This window comes from Microplitis demolitor, chromosome 5, assembly GCF_026212275.2.
Source record: "Microplitis demolitor isolate Queensland-Clemson2020A chromosome 5, iyMicDemo2.1a, whole genome shotgun sequence".
NCBI classification, from domain to species: domain Eukaryota; kingdom Metazoa; phylum Arthropoda; class Insecta; order Hymenoptera; family Braconidae; genus Microplitis; species Microplitis demolitor.
In genome coordinates, this window is record NC_068549.1 from 3,814,707 (window position 1) to 3,828,991 (window position 14,285).

At 25.2% G+C, this 14,285-nt stretch overlaps 4 protein-coding genes across 7 annotated transcripts in view; 3 read left to right on the plus strand and 1 right to left on the minus strand.

Annotated features, from left to right (window-relative positions):
* LOC103576487 (uncharacterized) overlaps positions 1 to 14,285 on the plus strand; it is a 131,132-nt gene that overhangs the window by 69,656 nt on the left and 47,191 nt on the right. The gene's annotated exons all lie outside the window — the stretch shown is intronic.
* LOC106694253 (single-pass membrane and coiled-coil domain-containing protein 4 homolog) lies at positions 363 to 2,143 on the minus strand. Its single transcript, XM_014445018.2, has 2 exons — positions 1,938 to 2,143; positions 363 to 1,333 (listed from the first exon to the last, which is right to left on the minus strand). The coding sequence occupies exon 2, from the start codon at positions 1,324 to 1,326 to the stop codon at positions 1,150 to 1,152; it is 177 nt and encodes a 58-aa protein (XP_014300504.1). The 5' UTR covers positions 1,327 to 1,333; positions 1,938 to 2,143; the 3' UTR covers positions 363 to 1,149.
* LOC106694252 (mitochondrial nicotinamide adenine dinucleotide transporter SLC25A51) lies at positions 2,962 to 5,084 on the plus strand. The gene is made up of 2 exons (XM_014445015.2): positions 2,962 to 3,273; positions 3,785 to 5,084. The coding sequence occupies exon 2, from the start codon at positions 3,824 to 3,826 to the stop codon at positions 4,784 to 4,786; it is 963 nt and encodes a 320-aa protein (XP_014300501.1). The 5' UTR covers positions 2,962 to 3,273; positions 3,785 to 3,823; the 3' UTR covers positions 4,787 to 5,084.
* Positions 6,480 to 13,823, plus strand: LOC103569038 (gamma-1-syntrophin). Of its 4 annotated transcripts, none has more exons than XM_053739187.1 (10): positions 6,480 to 7,032; positions 7,259 to 7,363; positions 8,578 to 8,776; positions 9,068 to 9,193; positions 9,719 to 9,883; positions 10,248 to 10,432; positions 10,981 to 11,139; positions 11,226 to 11,450; positions 13,170 to 13,373; positions 13,592 to 13,823. In XM_053739187.1, the coding sequence occupies exons 1-10, from the start codon at positions 6,970 to 6,972 to the stop codon at positions 13,697 to 13,699; spliced, it is 1,539 nt and encodes a 512-aa protein (XP_053595162.1). In that variant the 5' UTR covers positions 6,480 to 6,969; the 3' UTR covers positions 13,700 to 13,823. The 4 variants fall into 4 exon arrangements, with proteins under 4 accessions (XP_053595162.1, XP_014300497.1, XP_014300493.1 ...); XM_014445011.2 differs by having other exon boundaries at positions 9,722 to 9,883; XM_014445007.2 differs by having other exon boundaries at positions 8,581 to 8,776.

Sequence of the window (14,285 nt, forward strand, 5' to 3'; positions counted from 1 at the left end):
TACTTTCTTGGATGATTTTCATCATTCGAGTCCCATAAATATTTAAAACGTAATTCAAAATTAAACATTTGGACATTAAGTTTTTACTGCCGCGACTTAATTACTCTTTCGTAGGCGTTAAAAAAATTTTTTTTTATAAATATCAAATTTTAGTATTTAAAAAAAAAAAAAAAAATTTGACTGCGATCTTTACTGTCGTAAATAATTATTTATTTATCAAACTGAAATTAATTTTTTTATTCTTATTCATTAATTTACGGGAGTAGTTTTCAAAAAAATATGAAATTGTCCTTTTTTTTAATAATTAGACTGACTTATTTTCTGTAAATAATTTTATATTACATAAACATAATTTTTTTTAAATAACATATATGTCAATGTCTATATTTCTATATTTTGTTGCTCATATTTAAAATTACCACTCATTTAATCTTGAATTCAAAATATTATTTTGTCTTATTCCAATAAATTGATTATAATTAATTAAATAAATAAATTCAGTAGGACTTCGTTATAAGACTATCAGTTTCTTTCTCAAACTATTTCGATACCTGATTTGTATAAAAGACAGCAAATAGTCTTATAATGAGGTCTGGTTGTATAATAATTAGTTAAATTAATTTTTTATTCAGTATTAAAAAATATTTTTTTAATGGTCCCATACAAATATAAATATTCTTCATTATAAATATATAATTTTATACTTGAAACATTTTTATATAATTTCAAAAATAAAACAAACAAAAAAAAATTATTGGAAGAACTAAACAAATAAATAAAAATTAATTGCAATACCATTCAAATAAAATATCGAAAAATTAATTAAAAAATAAATTGTAAATTTCTGTCATCATTAACTTTGATTATAAATACTGTGATTAATTAATTTGAGTTTGATATTTGATTGTAATTATTAATTTACATCGAGTTCAAGAATTTTAATTAAAAACTAAATTTTTTTTTTTTTAAATTTGTTTGGGCATTCGTGTACTTTTTAGTAAGTCTGAACGAAAAATACTTAAATATCTAAAGATGTAAATATAATTTTATGAATAATTCGTGATAAATGCATTTAACAAAAAATATAAATATATATGAACGTTTATATAAATATTAATGAATAATTAAATTATTTAAAATATATGTGTTTTAAAATTCAACTTTGGGACGAGTTTTGACATACACGTAAGCAATAATGAGAATAAATATTGCAGCCAATGTTGGTAATACTAAGCTAAATACTCTCTGTTTATTTTCTAAAAATTCCTTTTTACGTTCTTTCTTCTGTTTGTTTGTTTCTTTCGTTTTTCCTTTCAGCTGCCGCATGTTTGTCCTAAAAATTTCAATAAATTATTAATTAGAATATATAAATTTTTAGCATCGACATGAGAATTAATTGTAATCTGTAGTGAAAGTAGCAGGCATCAGACAATTTTTTAATTTTTATAAACAAAAGTCATAAGTAAAATAAAATTTTAATGATTTGCACAAAAAGATTTTCCTAAAATTTTGATGTGCAATTTTTAAAAATATTTTCTATAAGTATTTTATTTGTTTATTTGAAAGAAATCATTTTTTTAATGTCCCGTAATTTTTTGATTTTGAAGTTAGCCGACGTATAATAGTTTTGGGATTTTTTTTCAAAACAATGGATTATAAAAAAGCATTTTAAAAAAAATTGCACTTGTAGTTTTTTGAATTTTCTACATGTCCATATTTTTAGTTTTTTTTTTTTTTTTTTTTTTTTTATAATTTACTTTTAGTATCATGAAAATTAAATGTAACCTTATGGTAGTCAAATTTTGAATTTTAATGTCGAAAAAAATATTAAAATATATCAGATTAAAAAATATTTGAAATTATTAATGTCACTGAACAATATTGTCATAAATTTAATTTAGATAATTGAATAATAATGTAAATTAATAATTATTTACCCGTATTGGTTTTAAAAGTGACACAAAAATTAAGTCAATAAATTTATTAATTTATTTTATTTTTTTTTTTTTTTTCAATGTGTAGGTATTTACTACACGGTATTCACAATTAGTATGACAGTAAATTGATAAATAAATATTGCAAAGGCAGATTCAGGTAGTAATAATTTTTAGTGAGGTTGACACGTAGCTTAGCTGAGATTGTTGTGATGTCATTTCCTGCACTCGCGAGCTCGTGACGCGATTTAACTTTTCTGCTCTTTCATTCCATTATAAAATATATTAACTTTTTTAAAATAAATTCTATTTAATAGATACATTTATTACTAATTAATTATTTATTTATTTATTTGATTACAAAAAAAATTGTAAGAATTATTTACTGCAAATCTTAAATAGTTTTTTTTTTCTAAATTACATTAATATTTATAGGTAAAAATTTCAAAATTGCATGTAGGAATTAAAAAAATTGTTCAAATCACCAACTATTTCTAAAGAGCTTTAAAATTGTCAAATGTCTGATAATTTTAGTATCAAAAATAAATTTTGTTTTTAAATTTTATATTAATGATTAAAAATTTTTTTCATTTTTTATAATTAAAGCTAAAGTCTAGTCCAATTCCCAGTTTTCAAAAACTTGTACTTAAGAAATTTAAATTTTTTTTAAAATTCAAAAATAATTAAATCAGAAATTTATAAGAAGTATGGAAATAAATAAAATATATAATAATGGATGGAAAGTAATAAGAGAAAATATTTTGCCCAATTTGAAAAAACATTTTTTTTCCGACTCAGACTCAATAAAATTTTTTGAAAAAAAATATAATTTATACTAACAGTTTACTCAAATAGTATTTTTATTTTAAAATATTATTTTTTAAAATTAACTCATGTCAAATCTGAAAATTATTTAAATCCAATAGTTATATTTTCCCCAAAAATAAATAGATGTCATCACTTCTGTACACTACTCAAGTCACACTAATTACCAATAAAAAAACTACAGTCACACAACTTACTATTTTACAATACACGTGTGATAATAGTGTTAAAACTAAACCAAAAAAAGTGTTATCAAAAAATAATAATAATCATTTTCAATAGACCACCAAAATATATCCAATTCAAAAAACTAAAAATTCAACAGAAATTTTTATAATAAAATAAAATTATGTTAATTTTTTTGACAGTCATTCCATATTAAAGAAAAAAAAATAAAATCGATTATATAATACAAACTGATAATGTTTTTTTCAATATCGCGATATACAATAAAGTTATAAATTGTGTCATGAATATTCAAAAATCATGGGAGTACACTTACATTTATCAAACAGTAAGTAATTTTTAGATAAAAATTTTTTTATTTAGTCATCATTAATATCATATTTAATATTAATAATAATAATAATAATAATAATAATAATAATAACAACACTAAAAAATTTACGGAGTGAACGCAGATTAAATCCGGAGGATGACTATTTATTTAATCTCCTTGGAGTAAAATTCACTTAACGGGAGTTTATTTAAATATTTAAACTCCGAATCGGAATGATTGCGGATGTAAATAAAATCTAGATGACTCCGAAATCAGCTGAAAAAACAAACTTCTCATTTACTTCCGATTCAGAATTATTTTTTTTTATTCTCCGGAACTTCGAGTGACGAAGTGAATTCCAATTGAAATAAAATCCTTAATCCTTCTGAATTAACTCCGAAGAGGAGTTTATTTAAATATTTAAACTCCGAATCAGAGTGAATGTAGATTTAAATAAAATCTGCGATCACTCCCGATTTTTAATTGTAAGATTAATACTGATGCTAATAAATATTAATTTATTTAGATAAAAAAGGAGGTCAATAGTTGAAAAACAAATTTTCCAATGGATTGGATAGAGAAAAAAATAATTCCATCAACTCGAGCATCAAATGATTCTTTAATTACCCCAACTACTACTAATAAAAATGTCATTGATAAAGATAGTAATAACAACGAAGATGACTCATCTAAAGTTACAATCAGTTCATTGCTTCAGCTTACATCAAATGACAGCAAGGAATTCATTTGTGGATGGGGTGCCGCGGTGATAAATGTCGGAGTGACATATCCCATAAACAAAATAATATTTCGGCAAATACTTGAAGGTGTGCAAGTCAATACGGCGGTCAAACAATTATCTAAGGAGGGCATAAGACTGTTGTATCGTGGAATATTACCACCATTGTGTCAAAAAACGTTATCGCTCAGTTTAATGTTCAGCGTTTATGAGGGCAGTAAATATCGCATCCATATGTTAACTAACAAGCCAATTTTGTCTAAAATACTGGCCGCTAATTTTGCTGGTAGTGTTGAAGCAATTTTGATGCCTTTAGAACGTGTACAGACATTGCTTCAGGATTGGCGGTATCATAATAAATTCAAAAATACATCAGATGCTTTCAAATATTTACTTAGAAATTACGGCGTCGGCGAATGCTATCGCGGATTGATGCCGATTATTATTAGAAATGGGTTATCTAATTTAACATTTTTTTCATTGCGTGATTTATCGAAAGATATTGTCGGTAATGAGCAAACTTTATTTAATAATTTTATTTGCGGTGCGTTAATTGGCGGGTTTACGAGTACGATATTTTATCCGATGAATGTAATTAAGATTCATATGCAAAGTAAAATTGGCGGTGACTATGATAGAATTTTAGTGACACTGAGAGACGTTTGGGTAATGAAAAATCGTAGTATTACTAATTTTTATCAGGGTGTTCATTTGAATTACATGAGATCATTTGTAAGCTGGGGTGTCATAAATGCCGCGTATGATTTTTTGAAATCTTTTATTTTTTGATTATTTATATTGTAATTTAAATTAAATATTTATATAGATAAATTTAATTACTATGTATATACTATTGTGTATTTAATTATATTAATTATAATTAATATTCATTTACGTATTTATTATTATATAGATTTATGTAAATTAATTACGATTATAAATGAATTTATTTTTGTATGATAAAAAAATTCTATTATGATCTGTGTTATATTTTTTATTAATTATAAAGTAATAAGAAATTTATAAAATACTGCCGTTGAAATATGTAAATATGGATAATTTTTTTTTTAATTATTGTAAAAAAATGAACGAAGTAAATATAGTTAAATTTTAAAAGAAAACAATTTTAGTGACTATTTTTTTGAAAAAGTTTATGATTGGAAAATAGAAGAGCAAAATACTTGTACGTTGATTTGAAAAAAAAAATTAAATTTTGGAGTTTAGGAGATTATTTTACATTATTTAATAGACATTTAAATTTGTATCAGTTTACGGAAAATAGAGCGGTAGAAAAATTACAATTTTTAGTGCAAAACCAGGGTAGAAAAAAACCCCGTATAAAAAACCAAGTATTCTACGGCTGTCCAATTTCAAAACACAGTAAGTGAAAAATTTTTCAAATTCGATTTTTTAGTATTTTTAGTTCCAGTGGAGTTTTGTGAACATGATTCTATACATATTTCAAAAATTTTATTTTTGTCAGTTACTGTGTTTTGAAATTAGGCAGCCGTACAGTTTGCATTGTAATAATCGGGACTACTTGTAATAAATTAATTACAATTATAGACAACAAATTTTACAATTTCTGATGCATTTTTAGTTGAATGAAACACTATTAAGAAATTGTTTATAAAATATGTTCACACTAAAGGGGGTAGAGGGGGTGTCACCTTCTGTGACAAGGGGGTGGAGGTCTAAAGAATAGTGACATTCGCAACTCATCAAACAATTTTGAAAATTTTTCTTTCGGATTTTTTTAATTTCATTTTTTTATTACTTTATTTTATTAGAAAGTCATGCGTTACATATTTGCAAATATAAAAATATTCCTATGTATACATTTCCGTCATAATGGAGGGAGGATCTATCATTTGTGACGCAATATTGATAGGGGATCACAGAAAACATGACAGCGTGACGAAGGGGCTCTACAAAGGTGAAATTTTGCGTAACATATTTTACGAACCACCCCTAAGGATTGAAAAAAGTTTTAAACGAAACTGTAATAATTAATATGTCTCAGAAATGTTATATTTACAGTTTCGAAGTAGAAAGACTTGCTGACATCTGAAACTGTAATTTTTCCACTATTATTTTTACCCTTATGTAAAAAAATTTATATTTTATTTTAAATATTTAAATATTTATGAATTTAATTTGACTCAGAAATTAATGAATCAAAGACTTGAGTTCCTGGCACATTTCAATTGTCAATTTATTTAAAAAATAAAATTTTAATAATAATTGTTAATAAAATTATTATTAAGATCCATAGATTTAAATATTCCATAATTTCAGTTAAATTTCATTAAAACTTTCTAATTAAACTGTAAAAAATAGTGGCAGTTGCTAAGAATAATTCAAATAATCGCGGTAAAATAATGTGACACAATATTTGCGCAGAATTTAGCCCATATTTGATATGCGTGCATATATGTGTAATTGTGTTGATCGAAAAATATATTTGTCGCTTGTGCGCCGGTCCACAACTCACGGTGATGAATAAAAAAACTCAAAGGTAAAAAAGGGATTAGTGTAGCGGTACATATTCACTCGTATGTAGACTCTTTTCGCAAGTAGTGTCGTCAAGTAACATAAAAAGTTTCCCAAGCATTGTCATTAAGAAATAAAAAAAAACCGGCTTTGATATAAATAAAAAAAATATCTCTTTGACAGCTAAAGCTGCTGCGTCAAAAGTTAATTTCCCCGGATATGCTGCTCGGCTTAATTACACCGCGCACTTTTAAAACGAGCTAAAAATCTTGGTATTATAAGAATCGATATAAGAGACCCTGGAGCTACGTGCCGGAGTTGTACTTCAGTCATACAACATACATCATATATTTTATGATGATGGAAAACGCGAGTGTAGTTACTATTGAAATGTCATTACATAGAATTGTTTTTCCAAGATTTGCGAGCCTCAAATGCACAGATAAAAATAACAAATTATCATTCTTATAATATAAATAATGAAAATAAACATCACAAAAATGAGTACTCCGATTGAGGAGAAGATTGACCAGAAACTCAAGGTAAGTAAAATAATTATTTTTTTTAAAACTTTCATTATATCACAGTCCAATTGATCTGTTCTTATTGCCCACTTACATTTCCTTTTAAATTATTTGTAATCAATAAAGTGTAAGTATATTATTTATTATTTAAAAATTCACTGAAGACGTTATCATTTTATTTTTTTTCTTTTACTTAAATTCTGAAAAGATTTTAGATGATTAAAAAATATTTAAAAATTTTTAGGTGAGGACGGGGATGGTAGCAGTTAGTGATGGGAAAAGTAAGCCGATATCTATGAGAATTTATTTATCTATGGAAGTTTTGAAACTTCAAAGAGAAGACTTAGAGGTAATAAATTATTAATTTTATTATTCATGTAATTTCGGTATCAACTTTTGCATAAAAATATTTTTTTACCTTAGGGAGGACATATTTTTTATTTTTTTTTTTTAAATTTACATCTACGCGATTTAATTTTTTTATTACTGATCTAAATTTTTTTTTCCAAGCAAAAAAAAAAATGAAACAAAATATCTGTAGTCAGGATTATACTCAACTTGATAACTGGTGCTGGGGTAATTTGGGCCCTTGAAATTTTAATTAGGCTTTTTTACTATAAAATATTTCGGGAGTCTTTGATTCTAAGCCTTCAGTTAATTATTTGTTTAAAAAAAAAGAAAAACTATTCGTGTTTAGATATCATTTATTAGAGCTGGCGGTTACCGCGACAGGCCAATGTTATTCGGGTTGACTATCGTCCAAATAAAAAAAAAGCTAATTGCGCAAATTAAACAAATTGAACGGTACGTAATTTAATTTGTAAGACAATTAAACGAAACTAAATACTGACAGTAACTGTATAAAATGTTGGCTCAAATGATTAAAAACATTTATATGATAAAAAAGGTGACACCTTCTTTTTATACGGTGTTGAAAAAAAAATTCAATGGTCTACGATGTTTTTTTACGGATTAAAAAAATATATAGTACTTATTTAATTACAAACTATCAGACGGATTTTTTTTAATTAAAAAAATTTTTATTATGCTTGAAAAGTATCAGTTTTAATAAAAATACATGGACTTTAAATATGGAGACCAGGATCAATTTTTTGTGAGAAAAAAATTTTGATGTTTCTTAAATTTTTTTTTTTTATCAATCACTTTATAAAAAATCGTAATTGCATAATTTTACAAAAATCTTTGACTTACATTTTTTATTCTTACAAAAAAAAAATACCTTAAATTTGTTGAATGTTGAATTAAAGTTCAAAAAAGGTTAATTATATATATCTTTGGCTATAATTTTTCAATAAAGACTTAAAATAAATTTCCTTTAGATAAAATAATAAAAATCCATTTCCCTAAAAAAGAAAGTTATAAAAAATGAAATCTCACTAACTATTTATTGATCTTCATATTTTAAAACGTTATAATTTTTGTATTTTTACCGTATTGAGAATAATAAATTTCATATTAAAAATTTACTCACTGGATTTAAATGAAATAAATAATAAATTATTTAATTAATACAAGTAATTGTTGATAAATAATTTTAATTAGCAGGCAGTTAATCACAATAAACCGCCATTAGATTCAAAAGAACGTATGATACAAATAACACGACAAAAAGTTGGTGGATTAGGTTTAAGTATAAAAGGTGGTGCTGAACATAAATTACCAGTATTAATATCGAGAATATATAAAAATCAAGCCGCTGAACAGTGCGGACAATTGTACGTCGGTGATGCAATTATAAAAGGTAAGAAAAAAAAAATAAAAACTAAAACTTATAATTGTTTAAATGAATATGTTATACGTGTCAAGTGACTTTTTAATATTTATTATACTTTTAAATATAGAATAGTCGATACTGTATTTCATGAATATTTTATATTCAATAGTGTTTCATGTTTCTCACTTTGTTTTTACAAATATATATTTCCATTATAACAACCTGACATTTATTCAATACACAGAATAAATAATGCATTTATTTATTTTATTAATTAAAGAATACATAAGATTTTAAATTCTTATTTTTTTTTTTTAGTAAATGGTGAATATATAACGGCTTGTAATCATGATGATGCTGTAAATATTTTACGTAATGCTGGTGATATTGTCGTACTTACTGTTAAACATTATCGTGCTGCAAAACCTTTTTTACAGAGAAATGGTAATTTTTTTAAAATTTAAACCATTAAAAAAAAAATTATTAAAGAGGTCTTTTGATACGCAAAAATTCGGGAATTAATTTAAAAATTTTTTGACTTCTCTAATTTTTTTAAAAATAAAAAATTCATTAATTTTTTTTGCGGGGGTAAAATGGGCAAAACAAAATCCAGTTGTCGATTATTTATTTTTTAGATAAGTTATTAAAGTCAAGGAATTTTTTTTTTTTTTACTTTTAATATCACTCTGCCCATTTTGAAAACCCATGAAAATTATTGTCAACTTGCTGACTTATTTGAATTATTTAAAATTATTTTCGAGAGCTGACTTAAGATACAGAAAATTTTACGAGACCCGATTTCTTCTTTTTTCTCTTTTAAAATTTTATTTTCAGTTAAAGTTATAGAAAGCTTTGAGTTTTTTTTATAGAGTTAACTTACGTTATAATTTTTAAAGATCTCTTTACTAATTTTATTAATGTTATTTTAATTAATAAAATAATTATTATACTAAAATTTAAAAAATGCAGTAGACAAAGAAGAGAAATTAGATAATGCAACAAATGGTGAAGTAGATGAAGAATGGGATTTACCTAATAGACGATCTATCAGTCCCAAAAGTGGTCACAGTAGACATGGCTCTAATACTTCAGCTTGTTCCACAAATTTGAAAAAGTGGATCGACGTTATTACAGGTAATTATTATTATTATTATTTTTTATACATTTTTTAGGTTTTCATAATAAATCATATTTATTTATTAATAAATATTGCAATATTTTTCCCTTATCATATTTTTAATATCCACTTAAGAATGATTATTGCAACATAATTATAATAACCTTTCATTTAAAGGGCATTATTCAAAAAACTGTAATTTATAATTCATATATTTTTAAAAGCCACTTAATTATTTAAACATCAAAGGGATTTCATAGAAATAAAATTACCATTTCCATTTCGACACTCAAAAATTTATTCATTTTTAATAAATTTAATTATTCATTAATCAGAGCTTTATGTAATTATAAATAGACTGACTAATGAATTAATTTTTAGTACCATTGATGATGGCTTATGTAACCCGCTATATATTTGGTACGGATAAATTACGTCGTAATGCATTTGAAGTACGTGGATTAAATGGTGCACGTACTGGAATCATACATTGTGACGATAGTGCAATATTAAGTCAATGGTTGAAATATATAACAGACAATATTACTGGCTTAACAAACTTACAGGTGATTATTATACACTTACAATAATTATACTAAAAAAAAAAAAAATAATTGGCAAAGTATCAACTGCTAATTTTTTCTTTCTGTATTGATTATCAGTATAATTTTTACAAACATAAATTTTGCAGTGTAGTAAAATTATTTAGTAATTAATAGGATATTAAATTTAATTGAAAACTATTCATTTTACTTACCATAGTAATTGTCTAATGAAAGTAATTGCACACTATTTAATTACCTACCACAATTATTGTCTAGTGTTAATGCTGTGGTTCCTTACATTACTATTATGGTAATTGGATAGTTGGCAATTATTTTACAGCACAGCAGGGCGGAGCGAAATGGGAACACTGAGGAAAATTGGCCGTAGAATTTTTTTTTACATCCGGGTAAAATGGGGTAGCTTAAAAAAAATAAATAAATTTCTTTGTTGTTTAAGAAATTCAAATAATGGGACATGAACATTAAATATTAAAATTTTTAACTTTCCTACTTCGTCCGGCCCTCCTTCTTTGTCGTATTAAATTTAAATTTTAAATTTATTTTTATAGATGAAACTTTATAATCGTAATTTTGGTGTTGGTGAACGTATTGAATATATGGGATGGGTTAATGAAGCCGTAAGCAATAGTAATCAGCCTTGGCAAAGCTATAGGCCAAGATTTTTAGCATTAAAGGGTCCAGATTTATTACTTTTCGAAACACCACCAGTAAATATTCTAGTTATTAATCACATGAATTATTTAAAAAAAAAAAATCATAAAATGTGTTATTAATTTAATTAAAATAATTATAGTGCAATATTGGAGACTGGTCTCGATGTGCGCTAACATTCAAAGTCTATCAAACAATGTTCCGAGTGATGCGTGAATCGGAAAATGTTGATGAAAGACAGCATTGTTTTCTAGCACAAAGTCCCGGCAAAGCACCTCGATACTTGAGTGTTGAAACGAGACAAGAATTATTGAGAGTTGAGGCTGCTTGGCATACCGCTGTTTGTTCAGCTGTAACCCATCTTAAAGTAATTATTACTATTACTATTATTATAAATTTTTAAGACCGCCATTTTATAATTTGATGATTTTAATAGCAGAAAAACTGTGAAAGGTCTCGAAAAAGTTATTTTTTTTTTTTACTAATTACCACACGTTAGAGGAATATCAGGGAGGATGACTCTGTCGGTGTATTTTTATGAATAGTGGCCTGTAACTTTGTTTCTGTTGAGAATAACCCAACACAATATTAACGTTTTTTGTTCTGTACGATGTCTTCTAGTAGGGGAAACCCGAAAAAGTCCCAGAAAAAATTTATTCTTCGAGTTCAGATCCATATTAGGATGGGTGAACATGGGTGAGGATGACACTTTCCATGTCTTCCTATGAAGAGTGGCCCGTAACTTTGCTCCTGTTGGGAATAACCCATCACAATATTAACGTTTTTTGTTTATTGTGATGTCTTCTAGTAGGAGAAACCCAAAAAAGTCCCAGGAAAAATTCATTTTTTGAGTTCAGATCCATATTAGGATAAATGAGGATGAATGAGGATGACAATTCATGAAGAGTGGCCCGTAACTTTGCTTCTATTGGGAATAACCCAACACAATATTGACCTTTTTTGTTCTGTTCGATGTCCTCTAATCGAAGAAACCCCAAGAAGCCCCGAAAAAAATTCTATTCTTGATATTTGACGCCGAATAATGCTGGGGAAAATGAGGGAGAATCGGGGCGGATGCGGACAATGTATTTTTATGAAAAGTGACCTGTAAATTTTTTCTGTGGGGAATAACTCTACACAATATGAACGCTTTTTGTTTGTTTATCAGTTAGAATTTCAGCCAATTAATTAAAATATTTCACGAGTACTGATTTATTGACAGCTAATCAATGCTAAAATATCAAATTTAGCTCATTATAAGTTCGTTAATTAGTCAAACATTATATTGATTGAAAACATATGTAATATTTGATAGCTACAAATATTTGTACATTTAAATTATCGTATTTCACATTATCGACCACGTTTCTTTTATTAATATCATTTATTAATGTCTTATTTATTATTCATTAGAATCCAATGTAAAACATGACAATTACCTTCAACCCTTTAACAGAAATTAAAGTCAGAGTTGAATTACTAAATTTATTATCAGGTCAGTTTAAATATTTATAAAACAAATTAAAAATCAATAGCCAGTTATTGAAATAGGTTTGATTTATGTTATATTTGATGTCAATAAATTTATTTTCATTCGCCCTCATTAAATATGTCAATCGCCCATGTGAAAAAAATTCGTTCAAAAAAGGTCCAACACTTAGAAGTTTTAAATTTGAGACAGCTTAAAAATCCAAGTTGAATTTTTTTCCGGAAATTTTCAAAACGTATCTTTACTAAATTTTTTCCTCGTTTAGAAAAAGTTCAAAAATCTCTAATTTAAAATTTCAATATTGGAAAGGAAAAGAAGGAATAAATATACGTTTTAAAAATTATGGTTTGAAAACGTTCTCATATGATTCAAAATTCGTGCACATGAAATTCTAAAACGATAACATTTTTTACTATTAAAAACCTATATGTTGAATAAAATTTATAATGGATTCAAATTCAGAAGTTTTACATGTCGAACTTTATTGTAATCTTTTTGGAACGGCTTTTTTTCACAAGAGTGGTGTAATAATAAAGTCTAAAGTAATTAATAATTTTTAAAGACGTCATAATAAGTAAAGATTGTTTACATTTTTAGTGTAAAACATTTTTAGTAACGTATAACGGCAGAAGTGCTGGTTTAACATTAGATTGGGCTCAAGGATTTTCATTATCTTATGAATGCAGCGGTGAAATAATATGGAGATTTAAATTTTCACAATTGCGCGGTTCTAGTGATGACGGTAAAAGTAGACTCAAATTGCATTTTCAAGAGTTGGATAGTATTGCTATTGAAACAAAGGTATGAAAATTCATTATTATTATTTATTTATTTATTGCCTTGCCCTATCTTATGTTAATATATACATTTTTTATTTTATTTATTCTTGTAATTTGAAAATTTTATTTGAAATAAATTAATTAGAAGTAAAATATTTTTTTTTGCCTTATTATTTAATAATTTTTATACTTTTAATATTAAAAATTAATATATAATAATTAAAAAAACCTTTTTAATAGGAATTAGAATGTCCGCAATTGCAAAATTTACTATTTTGCATGCATGCATTCCTCACTGCAAAAGTTGCGGCAGTTGATCCAACTTTTTTGACGTCAACAATACCATAAGCTATAATTTAAACATAATAAATGCGGCGATACAATTACTTAATAAGATATTGAATTTTAAGCATTTTATATTTATTAATTTAATAATCTCGTACTAGTCATGTCCAAAAAATTTTAAATAATATTTCAGAGATCATTTTTTTATTATATATTATAAAGGGAAAAAAATTCGTACAAATATGGGATGGGTGGGATGTAAAAATTTTTTTAAAATTCAAATTTGTAACAAAGCGTTACATGGATTTGAATAAATTTTATTTGATTTTTAAAAATATATCATAATAAAAAAATTTTTAGAATAAATATCATGATAGTGAATTTTTAGATTATGAATTTCATAAAATTAATTGAAACTCAGTATTATTATTAATTATTATATGACCATGGTGGCAACTTGTTGATAAACATAAATTAGGAAATTACGTAATTATAAATTTAAAAAAAAAAAAAATATTTTGTGACTACGGTACTAAAACATACGTTAATTATCACTTCATCATCGTCTAAAATTCGTGTATATTTTTATGATGTCATTATTGTCATTTTGAACAAAAAAAAAAAAGTAGTGATCATTTTCATAAAAAAA

What these genes read in the sequence shown, in the direction of transcription:
- LOC106694253 (XM_014445018.2), bottom strand. Translation starts at nt 1,326, where the DNA reads ATGCGGCAGCTGAAAGGAAAAACGAAAGAAACAAACAAACAGAAGAAA.
- LOC106694252 (XM_014445015.2), top strand. Translation starts at nt 3,824, where the DNA reads ATGGATTGGATAGAGAAAAAAATAATTCCATCAACTCGAGCATCAAAT.
- LOC103569038 (XM_053739187.1), top strand. Translation starts at nt 6,970, where the DNA reads ATGAAAATAAACATCACAAAAATGAGTACTCCGATTGAGGAGAAGATT. An exon ending in AGATTGACCAGAAACTCAAG is followed by an intron (nt 7,033 to 7,258) that starts GTAAGTAAAATA and finishes AAAAATTTTTAG; the next exon opens with GTGAGGACGGGGATGGTAGC. An exon ending in GTGGATCGACGTTATTACAG is followed by an intron (nt 9,884 to 10,247) that starts GTAATTATTATT and finishes ATTAATTTTTAG; the next exon opens with TACCATTGATGATGGCTTAT.